The sequence below is a fragment of the Pyricularia grisea genome (genome assembly GCF_004355905.1).
Source record: "Pyricularia grisea strain NI907 chromosome Unknown Pyricularia_grisea_NI907_Scaffold_2, whole genome shotgun sequence".
In the NCBI taxonomy this organism is placed as follows: Eukaryota; Fungi; Ascomycota; class Sordariomycetes; order Magnaporthales; family Pyriculariaceae; genus Pyricularia; species Pyricularia grisea.
The window spans coordinates 7,550,128-7,565,434 of NW_022156717.1; the positions used below are offsets into that span (position 1 = coordinate 7,550,128).

A 15,307-nucleotide genomic window follows, 5' to 3' on the forward strand; every position below is an offset into this window, starting at 1 on the left:
AGGCACTACCTGTAAGCCGACTAGCTTAATCACCGATAAGCTACGGACGGAAGTTATAGTTTCCCGAGGCTTGTGAGGTATTTTTCGACCAGGGTTGTGCATACAGATGCAAAGAAGGTACCTGATCGGCCTTGGGGGGACTTATCCCCCTACCCTCTCTATGGGCTAATTATGTCTAGATATTGACCTATCACCGTGGTGGAGCAAAACCAATGGGTTACTTACTTTGGCCTGCTGCTGCTGCTCGTCCTCCTCCGTGATCTCGCCACCAGGGAGACGATTCACGTGATATCCACCTCCCGGTGACACCTAGGCGATCGACAACAGATACCTAGGGTCTTTAGTGGTCGATGTTCGAGGCGTGCTTCTATGATTATCCAAAGAAAAATACGGATGGCTTTCAAACTTACTTACACGAACTGAATTGGTGGGCTGTGTATGTTAGAATAGTCTTGGTTTCTCAACCAAGCCTTGAGCAACATGATACTGGTCAGCTTGCGATTTGTCTAAAGAGGACAATGATTATGCCAAGAAGAAGCCATACTTGGCCGGTTGCTTTTGCTTCTCAGTCTTGGGGTTGTTGCTCACGTTTCTCTCCCCCCGAAAGCCTCAATATCTCGTCATTCCTCGCGTTTTGACGAGGGTACCATCTTTTACTTGAGACTCGAAACTTGCAGAAAGCCAAGACTGTCTTTTGTTCTTTCCCTAATCTCTTAAGCCAAAAGACACCAAACTTCCTGAAGCAAATGTGTCCTTTCTAATCTCTGCAGTAGTCGGGTTCCCAAAATAGACGTCAAGCACATCGTGGCTTTTTTTTTCTTTTTCTGAACCTGTCAACCACAAGGAAAGGAGGGGGGTGTGGTGGTAGGATGGCCTCCCTACTCCGTAACCGAGTTTGTTTCCTCCCCTACCCTCGTCTCACGCCCGTTGATGTATGGTGAACAAAACGGTTAGGTTAGAATTGTGGTTACGTATTGAACAAAAAAAAATGCGGCTCCAGACTTTCTCGATTCGGCATTCGCTGCCCCCCGACAAGACAACGAAAAAAAAAGATCAAGGCGGAGTCCCCCGGCAATGTATCGCGTTCGGTACCTCGCTACTTCCATGCCAAGTCCCGATCGGTGCTTCGCCTCTTCGAATCGGAGTCCCGAGTATGCATGACCCTACCGAAAATCTCACGGATCCCAACGGTGAAACGGACAATCTCGTTGTCGCGAATTTCTTTTTTTTTCATGTTGCGGTGCTATTAACAGAAACCTGCAAAAGAAAAGGATCCCATGGGATCAATCGAATTGTTGATTTCCCAGTCAACTTTATTTCGAGTGTCATGTTCAAAGCCTGCTTACTCCCCGATCCTCCAGGAGCTCGGGGAGCCAAGCCACAGGCATAATATCTCTTGGTATTAGCCGCAATGGGCAGTAATCGTTTGCAAAGTGTCATGAATTAAGAAAAGGAGGTTGATATTGATGAGGAACTGTTAATCAGTATGTTGCATAGTATCTGATATCTGGATCTCCGAGACATAGACATAGCATGCCCGGAGATAGTGTACCGGCGAGCAACTATATCCTCTTTGGTGGTATGCACATTTATGAATTTAATATCAAACTTTAAGCATATTTAAACATCATACCTCAATGATCAGGTCGTGAGAGCAACTCATCTAAATTTCAAGCTGATCTTCGATGGATTTACATCATACAAGCCATACACACAAAAGAGAAATATTGTTAGAAGCCACGCTTAAAGGCTCTGATCTTCAAATTGCCAAATATATCAAGCAAGCCTCGTGAACACGAACTCTTTCTAATAACATCATGAGTGCAGAACGAGTATTATGCTTCTTGCCACGCCAACCTCAACTCCTCGCTAGCTACCACTCTGAAGCATTTGGAACCGTGGTCGTAGAAATGTAAGTCCCAAAATTATTTTGTCCACGTCGTAGTGAATCTGAGCCAGATTTCAAGCAATACAGACAATCCTCTTTAGACTTTGGTGTTAAAACTAGAAAAACGTTTGCGTGGTGCTACAACTCCGGCACGTTTACGGTGCCACTGACAATCCGCTCCTGTTCTTCTGAAAACTCTTTCCTGCTGAAGACGTGGTAAGGGTCCGGATCGCCACGGGCAACGTCAAATAGCAATGCCTCGTTTGGGAGGGCCTCCTCCCGGATCAGTTTCTCGCGCCTCTCGGCGATAAAACACTCTGTCTTCCAACGTTCGAGTGTCAAGTGGTCGGCTGGAACTAAAACATTCTGGTTTGGGGACTGTGCTGGCCCACCCATCAGAGCCATGCCGGCCGGTGTTTCGGCAAAGATACGACAGTACTCGACCGCAGGTCGCCATTTCGCCTGGCCATGAGATTCCTGCGCATCTAATGCCTCGCGAAGCGTCTTCATGTCAGATGTGTGCAAAAAGAAAAGCAGCCGCTCTTCTTCAGAAGCAGTCATACAGCTGCCCCTTTTCAAGGTAGATAGCTTTGAGGTCAGCCATTGGATATCTTTGTCTGACTCGATACCGCCACAATGGTATTGTTGGGATTGGATCTTGCACACCAGTTGCACCTCCTCTAAGAGATCCATTTTCCTAGAAGATTCAAGAAGGACCTTGGTGATTTTCTCGGTAGAAGCAATCATACGACTGTTCGCTCCAGCGACTGGAGGCTCGTGGTCCTTGATACGGCTGCAAATAGCCATTTGTAGAGCGAAACGCAGTTTCATAAGATCTCCGTCCCAGACTGGGTGACAGAGAAGAATTCCCAGCTCAAGACAAAAGTCATAACTAGGATTGTACGCGTGTTCGCTGGGTTTCGAACCGATTACGGATCCAGCTGCCCAGCATTCGCCACGATGCGGACGAAGTCCGTACCTCCAGAGATCATGCGGCATGGCCTTGAAGAAGTGGATCATGAGACGCCACATCCATAACTCAGCATCATTGCCCCTTGCTGCACTTGCCGCGTTCACAGCCCAGTTGCCAATGCTAAGCCTCAGCTGCTCTTCTCGACTTCGATTCCAGGCGTTGTCTTTGGCGATCCAGCCCACATGGGCGAGCATTGGATCAGGTAAGAGGTCCTCAGCTTTAAAATCCGGCTGCTGTGAGTGGTCTATGCCATCATGATGGCCATCAGAATCTCCATTTGTGTTTAAGGCGCCATTGATACTCGTCCTGGTGCTGGCACGCAAGTTTTGAGACCTGGAGATGTCGATTTTGCCTGCACATGGCATTGTTGAAGCTGACTGGTTGTGGGTAAGGAAGCGGGCGAGATGGGGTCTTCTTTGAAGTGCACGAACAAATGGAGACTTGTGATCCAGTTTGCTAAGATCCTGCGGTGAGTCTTCTTTCCTGAACGTGCCTCCTTGGTAAAGTTCTTGCTGGACGTTCTTGGATATTGGCCTATCCGATACATTACGTACTGCCTTTAGTCCCGGTGCACTGTCAATGTCCACGGTCAACCGCTGCCTTTTCCTCTGGCCCAAGAAACCATCTCGGTCACTGTCTTGATGAGTGGAGGGATCAGGATGCTGGCTATCTTTCTTGGCGCCGTCTTGATGAGTCCTGGTTCTACTCGTGGGACGTCTCTGACCTTGAACTGTCGCGTCGGTTTCTCGGGTAGTGTTAACTGGATCAGCTTGTGCAACCGCCTCACGCTCAGCTCGTTGTTGTGCTCGCTGCTCAGCCCGAAGATGCCTTGACGATTTTCCCGGCTTTCCCGGCTCCTGTGATGCAGCAGCAGGCTTAGGCTTCCCCAGACTCGCAGCATCACCTGGAGGAGGGCGGACTTTGCGAGGGCGACCAGGACGCCTTTTTACTGTCTGAGCCGGTTCAGTTGCTTCATCAGGGATCGGTACTGGGTCTGGAGCAGTGACTACTGGAGCAGACGTGGAGGGCACTGGTACCGGGTCCGCCGCAGCTGGCAACCTACGAGGCCTAGCGGGTTTCCGACTCTGCAGCTCATGCTTCCTCTTTTTTCCAGGAGTAAAAGCATACAGCGAGCCGGACCTGGGGGCCTGAGCCAAAAACAGTGTATGGCGACGGTTTCGTTTAGGAGTAGGCGCGGTCAGGACGGACGCCTTGCGCTTCACCGCGGGTGCAGGTTTGGCACTTGTTGTTGCTGTTGCTGTTGCTGTTGGTCCCCGGTCCTCAGAATTGGAGCTCTTTACCTTACTAAGGACTTCAAACTCGTATCCCTTCCGTTTGATCTTGCGATTCCTGACAGGTCGCTGCTGGACGGCAGGCAGGGAAGGTTCCCGTCGCTGAGCGGCCGGAGGCATGATGGGTTTAATGGGGAACCTAGGAGACGTTTTTTGAGGATTCCGATTTGGGTTAGGGTTCAAGATGGACCAAGGTTCCCAAGAGGACCTGGTGAGGGTCCCCCCTTTGCCCGCCCAGAACCTCTGACGACGGCGCACGTTGTGACGCCAACCGGTGGGTGAATACGAAGGCGGTTCAGGTACAGACGAGTTGTGGTTGCGCACGCACCCTTGGTGTAAGTAAAGTTCAAATTCAGGCGCAACCAACTAAGAAGGCCAGCCCTGATTGTAAATCTGAAAATGGGCGTTGCGTCTTGCAAGGCAATCCTGAGATGGTAGTGGAGGGTAGTTGTAGCGCAATGGGTAATGGCCGCTGGGCACGTGCAGGTAAAGCTGCGAGGGTAAAGTTTAAAAGGGAGAAGAAGAAAAAAGAAAAGAAAAAACCAGAAGAAAAAGGGTCAGTCGCAGCTGCCTCAACAGGGACCAGTCGAATAAAAAATCGTCACAAATTTTGCCAATTGACACTCCAGAGCGCATTATGCACATTGAGAATTGGGTGATTGGAGCATGATGTGATGGATTCCTACAAAAGTATCCCTTCGTTGGATTTCCGAGCAAACAAGTCTAGACCAACAGGGTTCGGAGGTGTGTACATGCATTATGATTGGGTAGGGAAGGAAGCAGAGGGAACAACGAGCAAACATAACTTACGCCACTTCCGCCAATCCACTGATCTAATCTAGTCTAGACTTGGAAAAACTCCCAAGTCAAACAATCGTTAGCAGGCAAGGTACAGGCGTTTCCAGGTTCAGCGAGATGGTCCGAAAGTGTTTTTCCCCCCCAGGTTTCCAGGGTTCGGACTACAGACTTCTCCGTCTGGGGTCTTCTCTGTGTCGCGTGTAGTGCAGGCAGGCAGGCAGGCATATTAATATGTTGATATTCTATAAACTTCAAAACATTTCTTTCCTGTCCATGTCTTTCTTGTTTCCCCCATCTATCTCTTTGTTGATTTCTCTCTGTTTTGAGGTTTATTGTTTTCTTCTATTCCCCTTTCTTATTTCATTTCACAGGGGCTTCCCGTCTTGCAAATGCCCCTTTCTAAATTTTCTTACCCTGGCGCCAGACTGCCCTGTGATACTGGTGCGGCCACTGCACATTGATCCCGAGGTTATGCGCCGTCCTCAGCACGAACTCGGGCTCACGTAGGAACTGGCGAGCAATGAGAACCAGGTCCGCCTTGGTCTTGCCGCCGTGCGACTCGCTGACAACCTCGATCGTGTCGTGCGTCTGCTTGGCCTCGCCCACCTTCTCGGAGCCCTTCTCCTCGACGACGTCGCGCGCAATGTCGGCCGTGTTGATGTTGCCTACCGCGCCGATGAGCAGCCTGTCGCCGACGGCCTCGCGGATCTTGGCTGCGAGGTCGATCTGGTAGTATGGCGTGAGCTCGATCTTTTGCTTCACTGAGTTTCCACCCGAGCTGACGTCGAGCAGGTCGACTCCAAGGTCCGGGAGGAGTTTGGCGAGCTGTGTGCTCTGCTCGAGGTCCCAGCTCGGCTCGCCGGCGTACTCCATCCACTCGGTCGCCGAGATTCGGACGAAGAGGGGCATCTGCTCAGGAATGACTTCCCGGACGGCCTTGATCACGTCGACCAGGATCCGGGTACGGTTCTCAAAGCTGCCGCCGTACTTGTCTGTCCGTTTCTGTAAACCGCGAAATAAAAGGTTAATGAAAGAATAAAAAAGTCAAGGGAGTATATGCATAACTCCACACACCGGATTTTTACTTACGTTTGATAGCGGCGAAAGGAACTCGGTGATCAGGTAACCGTGAGCGCCGTGGATCTCAATAATGTCAACACCGGCCTCGACGGCACGCTTGGCAGCGTCTACAAAGCTGACAACTAGTCCCTCAATCTCCTCGATGGTCATCTCCTTGGGGTTGGGAAAATCCTCCGAGAAGGGGATCGCGCTCGGGGCCCAGACGTCATCGGGCCATCCGCCAAACTCTGGACCGACGACCTGATAACCCTCCCTCGGCTTGTACTCGCCGCTGGGGGTGGAAGAGTCGTGCCAGGGAGCCTTTGTGCTGGCCTTGCGACCGGCGTGGGCGAGCTGGATGCCGATCTTTTGGCCCTGGCTGTGGACGTAGTCGACGATGCGCCGCAGGGGTGCGATCTGGCTGTCCTGCCACAGGCCGCTGTCCTCGGGCGAGATGCGCCCGTTGGGGGTGACCGAGGTGGCCTCGACGATGGTCAGGGCCGTGCCGTGCAGGGCGAACTGCCCGAGGTGCACCAGGTGGAAGTCGGTGAGGTGGCCATAGTCGGCAGAATAGGTGCACATGGGCGAGACGCCAAAGCGGTTGGAGAGCTCGACGCCCCGGATCTTGAGAGGCTTGAACAGGGTCGGGATGGCGTCTTGTTGCTGCAGAGCGGTGCCTGCCGGAGGCTCCTGGGCGGGGGTGTAGAAAGGCACCCCCGAGGCCGGTTTACTAAGAGTCTTCTTTTCTGTCGCCATGTTGCTCGTTATGTCTGAAATTGCACTTGTTGTTTGATGTTTGAAAGCTGGAGAGTTAGAGAAGGAGGGGTTGGCAAAGTGGGTCCAGCGACTGGTATACTTGTGTATGTGATTGATGAGTGTTTCAAGCCAAGCGTTTGGTCTGTTCAATGAAAAAGTGCGATTGCAATAACTCTTATATTCCAAATTTTTATATATAGTGACATGTATACCTACTTTTAAGTACACTTAATGTGGAATAACTATACGGGCCTTACAAATACTAAAGATTTGATCATCGTTGCACGACAGCTTGATCCATAATATGGTTGATTATGTGGCAAGTATCAGTCTGGGGGAACAACATTTGCCCGCTCTAATTTTCTTCCGACGCTCTAGGAATTGGGTTGGGCTTGGTTGGATAATGTTGACGTGATGGCGGCAACAATTAGTCTAGACCTAGGATCTGAAAAAGATCTAGAACGAAACGAATCGAAATGCAAAAAGAAGACAATTGATTAGACGTCATGTACAATCGTCGAACGACATCGCACTTAATTCGGCAAACAATGGAGTTGGGCTGACAAATCCAACCCCACCATGTCTGGACACGCACCTATCACAAAGTACAGCGTGAATCGTTGGACGCAGGGCGGGCAAGCAAACAAGGAAGCTTTTGAATTTCAATGGAATTGAATCATGCATTTGGCATAGTAAGCACCAGACATGTTCCTGACTTCCATCATAGTTGGATAATGATGCGCCAAGTCGAGGAGATGGCGTGCAATGTGCAGAATAATATAACCAACTCGCGCTACATTCAATTGCGGGTTATCTGCGCCCGGCGAGAACCAGATGTGACTTGGGTCGGGCAGAGTGCACCTCCAGAGAACGAACGAACGAACGAACGTCACATTGCCATCTTATCTAGGTAAGGTATCAATCACATCAAAAACAAAGCCGATGTTTTGGTTGCTGTCACGCTTGCAGATCTCCCAGAGCAGCATCCACTGGGTGATAAATGTACTTGGTAGTATGGATCCAAACCTGTACTTGTACTGTTCACTGCGGCACCTGTGCAGTAGAACCAAAAATCGGCTTCAATGTGGACTCAATTAAACTCGGCCATCGAGAAGAGAATCTGGATCCAGAAACTTGGAATGACAACTGGAAAGAAGCCTTGAGTAGGCTTCTTGAAGCTGTGGGCTTTGCCGTGCAATCCGTGGTTACGTACGGCACATCACTTCTCGTAACTACTGGAACCGAGGTCAAACGAGGGCTTGACAATGCAACATACCCAAGCAATTCTGCTACCTACAGCCCGTGATCCACCTTTCAAAGGGCTAGCTCTTACAGTAAGTACTACGTACTACAGTACATTTTTGGTAGTAACCCGCGAGCAAGACGCACAGACTTTGACAGGCGGTTCAGCCGTCACACAGTCGCAGCAGTCGCTAAACCAATTTCGTCTGATCTCATGCGCTAATATCAGTTGTGCTTTAAGGGATTGTCAGCGGCGGCTGAAATAACAAAAGAAAAAGGTCAAAGCTTCTTTTTTTTTTTTGCATTGAAAACCACTCCCAAGGAAAACAAAAACAAAACTTCAGACGAAAAACATTTCGTCCCATGTTGTGTCAGGAACACCCACATAACGAAACAAACATATGATCAGGAAAACAAAAATCCCCATCCCAGGAGTCGGGATCATCTATGCTGCCACGATTTCTTGTTTTGTATAGATTTACGGACGCAGCGAGGCAGCCCCTCCTCTCGTCTGGTTTGATGGAATGCCCTTCGAGAACAAATCTAGCCGAGACTTGATGGTAGCCAAAGAAAGAAACCCCGCTTTCCACCTTGTCAAGGTGTCACACACATACTACGTACATGACATGATACAAACCCCGTCAAGCCCGTCAAAAGGGTGAGAGAGAGACAGGGAGAGGAGAAAGAATAAAAATAAAAATAAAAAACCAAGAACAGGCTAAGGCGAGTGTGGGTTTGAAATGAAACGCCAAAACAATGCTTGGCTCAAAAAGATGACCGCCGATCGACGGATATTCACCACCATGGTACGGGATGCTGGAACTGGGATCCGAGAGCTGTGAGGGCAAACAAAGTTAATGCGTGCCGTCGATTATAACATTTTGGCAATCGGTTTCCTCTTGCCGTTATCATCCTGTCCATAACTCCATAAAGATGTGGATAAAACCTCGACTGGAAATGAGTCTTGTAATGCTCTGACATGTAAGCGGGGAATAGAGAGATTAAAAAATTGTGCAGCCATCACGAGATATCCTTGGCGGCGCCAAGGTCTCGGATAACGGCTCACCCACCTGAAGCTCTGTTGCGTGTCGAATCCGATTCCCTCCATCATTGACAAGACGGCAGACGTTCCTAGATATTCCGTCGACTCCAAACAACAAGGCACGAAATTGGTATCAAGTTTGCGTGTACAGTGTGATCAAGAGGGTGGGGGAAAGATGATGGTGGGGATGGCGTGTCTCAAGTTCTCGTGTACAAGGAAAAATGTTGATCAAAGATGAGGGAGGGTTAGGGTCCAGCGATTGATTTTTGATTTTGGCTGTGGGATTATTTTGTACTGTACAGTATTTTACTGTAGGCTGACAAGCAAAGTTGGCTTACTTCCATGCAAAGCCAAAAAAAAGCCAACAAGGAACGGGGTCAAGCCACCCCCAGCAGGTAGGAACAGGAGGAGGGATCCACGAGCCTAAAAAGTCCCAAGAGGAGAAAAGGACGGACGAGACCAAAAAAAAAAAAAAAAAAAAAAAGAAAACAAGTCGGCCATGTGCCATCCCGCTCAAACAGACATGGGCTAAACCCAACTGGCTGGGGCTGGATGTGACGCTACCACCAAAACCCCCTTGTCTGCTGCAGCACGACGAAACATTGTCCGGGATTAATCGAGATAACTAAGGGGACTCGATCCCGTTCTCTACGTAGTAGACGAGGCACAAGGATGACGGAGAGGTGTGGAGGAAAAGGAAAAAGGGTGGATTATTTCTGACTTTTTCTCTCTCTTGCGAGAGCGGGTTATCGCGTTGCTTCTACCGGGGGGTATAGCGAGAGTGAGTGAGACTTGGGGCTGTTGGGTTCTTTCTATTTTATTATTCTTTCTGAGCCTCTTTTTCCCCTTCTTTTTTTCTTCTTCTTCTCCTCTCGTCCTGACGTTTTGACATGCAAGAGTAAGTGGCTGTGATTCCGAGGGAGTCCGGTCCGCACGTGCATCCCCTGATCTTCACCTTGACCTCCACCTTCCATTCTCTACACTCGCTCACAAGAACCTGAACAAGAACGGCTGAGCCGCTCTGTCCAGTTCCAAAATACCCCCTTTTCACCCATCGTATCTCCTGGTGAGAGCTTGAGCATTATATCAAGTGCCCACCCCCTTCCATTCTCCCTGACCCCATTACCCCAGGGTTAGTTATATATATCTTCTACCTCATATAGCTCCTATCGATATAATGCCGCATCGCAAGTCAACTTCGGAGCCGATCGGCTCGCTGGGCACCGAGATGGTGCGAGTGTTGGTCGGTCCACATAAAAAGAGCTTCGACATACACAAAAAGCTGCTGTGCTCGACGAGCAGCTTCTTCCGTGAGAGCCTGGCTGCCATCCCGGACGGGTTAACGGGCTCCGCCAACAGCAAGACGACTGTGCTGTGGTTCTCTGCAGAATCACCCGAGATGTTTGACCTCTTCGTCCTCTGGCTCTACCATCGCCAGACGTTTAGTGCCGCAGTCGACCGTGCCTTGTCAGCTATAGTCGCTGCAGAGGCCGACACGGGAGACCACGAGGCCGGATCTGCTCGTCTTCGTGGTCTCAGGTGGGCACTGGTACATCTCCACCTCTTCGCCGCTGCCGTCGACCTGCCCGCCCTTCAAGACGCTTCCATGGACGCCATCCAGGACCTCTACCTCCGCCTGGACTGGGACGTCTCACCACGATTCGTCCGCTCCCTCTACGAGCGCCGGGCCGCCGAGGCCTTCAGGCTGCGCAAATGGGCCGTCGCCATGGTGGCTTGGACTCTCTCTTCTGGCGGAGCCTCGGGGAGGTGCAACGGCGACGACGACAGCGACGACGGCGATGACAACGACCTTATGTCCCAAGAAGACCGCGAGGCCGCCGCCGAGGCCATCGCGTCACAGTTCCAACACCTCATGGACCGGTTCCGCGAGTTCCACGACGACTACACGGCGCACCTGCGCAAGATGGCCGGGTCCCGCAGCAGCGTCTGCATCAAGAACCCGCAGCTCCGCATCCCGACCAACAGCCTGCGCAACGACGAGCGCAACTTTGGCTTCCGCATGTGCTCCTTCCACAGCCACCGCGCCTCGGTCGGTCAGGGTCAGTGCCCCCATTCCAAGGGCGACGAGTCCTCTCGCCACTCGGTCATGGTCATGCCCATCAGCAGCTCCCCCTGTCCCGTAAAGTCGCACACGAGGTCCTTCTCGCGCGACACCAATTCCGGCGCCAGCGTCTCGTCCGACTGTCGCACCACGCCGTCACCGTCGCCGCCGCCCCAAGACGAAGACGAAGAAGAAGAGAACCCGACCCTCGGCGTCGCCATGACTGCCACGCGCCACCGGTCGCGGTCGGACCTGGGCTTCAAGCCCGTGAGGTTCTCTTCTCGCTTCTCCTCTGCTCGCCTCCAAAGTACCCTGCCTACTATACCACCGACGCCAAACGACCCTGCCACGACGAGCTTCTTTTGAAGTTGGACCGATTCGATTTGAGTTATTTTTTTTTTGTTTCGTGCCAGTCCAGGACGCCCACGACAAAAAGGTTTTGTTGGCGTTAACTGTACTCTGAGGGGATTTGAGTCCGGTGCAACGCACTGACGTCGATCCCTGCTAAGCTGTATGATAGCTATGATATAATGATACCCACACACACACACACATACACACGCACATCACACACGCACAAAAGCAACGACATTTTGAGATGGGCAGAGCCTTTGTTCCTAAAAAAAAAGCATCAAGACTTTCCTTTATTTCTCCAACTTTATTCACCTGCAACTTGGGCTTTTCTGAAGGAACCAGCACACCACTTTTTCTCATGTCTTTATTTTCCTATGTCGAAACCCCCTATACCCACCCCCTCAATCAAGCCCTGCTGTATCTTTAGTCTCTTGCTGTAAGAGACCTCGATATCCATCAAGGGTAAATCACACCTCTAAAGAGGAAAACTGGGAAGATGACGGAAGAAATTCACTTCCATATTCCCCCATGTAATCTTTTGTACAAAGTAAAAATACGTACAATAGGCATTGAAAAAAACATCAACCTCAATGATTACTACATGAATGAGCATACGTGAAACTAGAAAAAAAAAGCGAACCCAAGGCTCTTCCTCGTTCAAAACCTCCGATTGCTATCCGAAATAAGAAAAAAAAAATACTCGCGAGATTTCAGCACACCACTCCTCCATCACCCAAAAGACCAGTCCTTATTGCTTCGTCACCCTCCATCAAGGCTGATCGACATACCACAGCTGATCCTTTGCCCCGTCACCTCCATCCTTGACCTGCTTCTGGGCCGCATCCCGCTCCCTCTGCCTCTGCTCCCTGAGCTCCTGGTCCTGCTGCCACTGTGCTCGCTGCTGCTGCTCGTGCAGCGCGCGCAGCCTCTCGTCGTCGTCCTTCTTCCTGGCCCTCTTTTCCCTCCTCTCGGCCGCGAGGCCACTCCTCTCGCTCTCGAGCGCGGACCGGATCAGCTGCAGCGTCAGGTCCACGCCCTTGCGCAGCGCCTCGTCCGTCACGTCGACGGGGACGTGCAGGAACACGACGCGCCGGTGGTCGCCCTTGCGGTAGAGGTGCGCCAGGGAGCTGTAGTAGATGAAGTCGCAGAGGTAGCGGCCGGCGTCCTCTGAAACGCGCACGTCGGCGTCCCACTATATGTGTGTGTGTTTTTTTTGGTTGGTTTCTGATTCAGAGAAAGAGAGAGAGGGAGGGAGAAAAAAAAAGGACAAAAAGAGCTTGCATAACCTCCTTCAACAGGGGATGGCAAAAAAAAAAAAAACCTACAGGCACATAACCCTTCCACCGATCCAGTACATCATCCAACAGCAGATCCGTCTCGATCTCGCGAGGCAGACCATGCCAGATCCACTTCTCGCCCTCGCGGGCGTGGCGCTCCTCGTCCGCCAACGGCAAACCATCGACGTCGAGGCCACGATACCCATCGCGGTGTCCGCGGCGCTCGATGGAGTGGTAGCGACGGGGGCCGGCCATGCCTATATGGATCATCAGATCAATCTTTGGCACGCCGCTTCCCTCCTGCTGCTGCTGCTCCTCCGCTGTCGCAGCCGGCTGTTCCCCTGGCTTGTCGCCCCAGAGCGTCGGGACCAGCTCGCGGACGGTCTGGTAGTTGACGCGGATCGGCGACGGGTACTTTTGGATCCGCACCGGAGGGAGCGGCGGGGTGTCGTCGTCGGACCTCCGGTGCTGCATGGCCGTCTTACCCGGCGGCGGAGGGAGGTAATCTGGGAGGAGGCGTGTGATCTCCCATGCTGGATTTACGGGATATTCCTCCCTGAAGGGCTGTGGAGCACAGAGGTACCCAAAAGGGTTGTTGTCAGAAGGATGTGGGCATGGTATGTTGAGGGGTTCGGGGTTTGTTTGCTTGCCAGGGATTGGAAAGCCCGCATCCCTTGTTCAGGAAAAAAGAACTATTAAAGAGAGGAAAAGAAGGACGGAGAAAAACGTCTCAGGGATGATAGACCTTGTCTAATAACTTATAACTTGGATGGGATGTTCCAGGTTCCTTCACATGTACTTTCCAAGAGACGAGATCCTTGTGTGAGCCATCTCGGCAAGCACGTGCAAGCAAGCGTTGTAACGCTGGCCACTTGGCCTCGTAGAACGGAAGCAACATCTAGGCACAGACACCAATGACAAAGGGCGACAGTCTATCTAGACTAGATGCCAATGACAACCCCATAAAAAAAACAGCCCCGATTATCCGATTTCTACTTCTTTTTGTCGGGACTAAGGAATAGAGGGAGACAAAGAAAGAAAGGCAATATAGAATATCTAGCAGCAGCTCCCTCGTCCAAAATGAGAAAAGTCAATTGCATCCTCTTGGGGGGTTGGTGAACATCGAAGGAGGGGGAAGAAAAGCGAACAGAAAATAACATACCCCAAATCCGGTAACAACCACCGTGAGCTCTTCGGGGTCGAGAGATCCCGAGGACCCCATCGTGCCGAGTTTCTCTGTTTTGGTTTGGTTTGTTTTGCCGGTGATGCGCCCACGCCCCAGAGTTTATTTGGAACCCAGAAGACCCAGCAATAAAAGGGCGGTGGACCAATGGGTTTGTAAGAAAAAGAAGAAACAAAAAAGCTATCCTGAGCTGATTAATGGATGTTATGGGACAAGAGGCGAAGAAAACAAAAAAATATATATATAAAATAAAATAAAAAAATACCCCGACGATTACCAAAGTCCGAATTCCACATAAAACCGGACCTCGACGTTCGGAGTAGGAACAAAAGACCACTTTCAAAAGTGTTTGGGTGGGTTGGTTTATATTTTTTGCCCGCAGACCAACCACGCTTTGGTTGAGAAATCAGAAATCAGAAAGCTAAACCGTTGGCCCTTGGGGAAAATCACAAAAAGCGAAACAAAAAGAAGAAGAAAAAAGACCACCAAAAAGAGAAAGGATAACGAGTCACTTTTTGTTTTCTTTCTTGGAAGAAGCCCAATCAAAAAAACCATCTCAAGACTGGTTGGTTGGAATTTGAGGGGGCGCTTTTGTTTGTTTGCCGGGTTTGGAAAACAGAAGAAACTGGGAAAATGCGGGGCTGTGTTCTGGCCGGGCTCCGACGGCCGACAGCTCCCCCTTCCACAACGAGACGGACCGTCGTTTGCTGCTGCATGCACGCGCGTTAATACTGCAGGAATCGGACTTGACTAGAAGAAAACAAACAAAAAAACTGTTATGCTTTCCTTGTTTTGAAGAGAGAGAAAAAAAAAAAAAAACACTTTACAAAACCTCCTCCACCCATCATCATAGATTTCGTTGTGTCTCGCCCGGCCACGATGCAACCGGCACCACAATACTCCCGAGAACTCTCCCACGTACGGAGTAGCTAGTAAGGTAGAGAGTTCCAGCTCATCCGATCTTTGATAGGGTCCAAAAGCCTACGGTACGGGAATCAAGTCTAGACATTTCCGTAAGCGAACCACGGGGAATTGACCGACTCATTTGTTGTGTCCAAGATTAGAATTAGCAAATCAAGTTGGGCGTTCACTATTTGGGATGAAGTATTGATGGTTAGGTTAGGAATTCAAATCTTCTGGAGATTTCGTGATTTATTAATTTTCTTTTTTTCCCAAAGAAAACAAATATAGAATCAAGGTTTGTATATATCTATCATTTAATGCGCTATCCAAAGGCGCTCGCTTTTCCAGCAATTTCTACCAGCCGTCCAGGAAAATGCCATAAAAATAACAGTAAGCAAAACATGCTCGTTTGTGAAAATGCTTTCAATGAAACCCGGTTGGGAAAGGAAAAAGGATGTGACAGAGGAAAAGAAAGAAA

At 50.5% G+C, this 15,307-nt stretch overlaps 4 protein-coding genes across 4 annotated transcripts; 1 reads left to right on the forward strand and 3 right to left on the reverse strand.

Annotated features, from left to right (window-relative positions):
* Nucleotides 1-2,026: 2,026 nt before the first annotated feature.
* On the reverse strand, nucleotides 2,027-4,273 carry PgNI_04825 (uncharacterized protein; the record flags this gene model as incomplete). The annotated part of the gene is made up of 1 exon (XM_031124868.1): nucleotides 2,027-4,273. One exon carries the CDS (start codon nucleotides 4,271-4,273, stop codon nucleotides 2,027-2,029), a length of 2,247 nt encoding a protein of 748 aa, XP_030985178.1.
* Nucleotides 4,274-5,185: 912 nt separating this feature from the next.
* On the reverse strand, nucleotides 5,186-6,778 carry PgNI_04826 (uncharacterized protein; the record flags this gene model as incomplete). The annotated part of the gene is made up of 2 exons (XM_031124869.1): nucleotides 5,186-5,953; nucleotides 6,041-6,778. Coding segments are annotated over 2 exons (1,341 nt in total), but the record flags the coding sequence as incomplete, so codon positions are not given.
* Nucleotides 6,779-10,227: 3,449 nt separating this feature from the next.
* Nucleotides 10,228-11,478, forward strand: PgNI_04827 (uncharacterized protein; the record flags this gene model as incomplete). The annotated part of the gene is made up of 1 exon (XM_031124870.1): nucleotides 10,228-11,478. One exon carries the CDS (start codon nucleotides 10,228-10,230, stop codon nucleotides 11,476-11,478), a length of 1,251 nt encoding a protein of 416 aa, XP_030985180.1.
* A 501-nt stretch (nucleotides 11,479-11,979) lies between these two features.
* On the reverse strand, nucleotides 11,980-14,485 carry PgNI_04828 (uncharacterized protein). The gene is made up of 3 exons (XM_031124871.1): nucleotides 13,906-14,485; nucleotides 12,792-13,307; nucleotides 11,980-12,658 (listed from the first exon to the last, which is right to left on the reverse strand). Exons 1-3 carry the CDS (start codon nucleotides 13,963-13,965, stop codon nucleotides 12,236-12,238), a joined length of 999 nt encoding a protein of 332 aa, XP_030985182.1. The 5' UTR covers nucleotides 13,966-14,485; the 3' UTR covers nucleotides 11,980-12,235.
* Between the last annotated feature and the right edge of the window lie 822 nt (nucleotides 14,486-15,307).

What these genes read in the sequence shown, in the direction of transcription:
- PgNI_04828 (XM_031124871.1), bottom strand. Translation starts at nt 13,965, where the DNA reads ATGGGGTCCTCGGGATCTCTCGACCCCGAAGAGCTCACGGTGGTTGTT. An exon ending in TGGTTGTTACCGGATTTGGG is followed by an intron (nt 13,308 to 13,905) that starts GTATGTTATTTT and finishes TGTGCTCCACAG; the next exon opens with CCCTTCAGGGAGGAATATCC. An exon ending in GGTGGAAGGGTTATGTGCCT is followed by an intron (nt 12,659 to 12,791) that starts GTAGGTTTTTTT and finishes ACACACATATAG; the next exon opens with TGGGACGCCGACGTGCGCGT.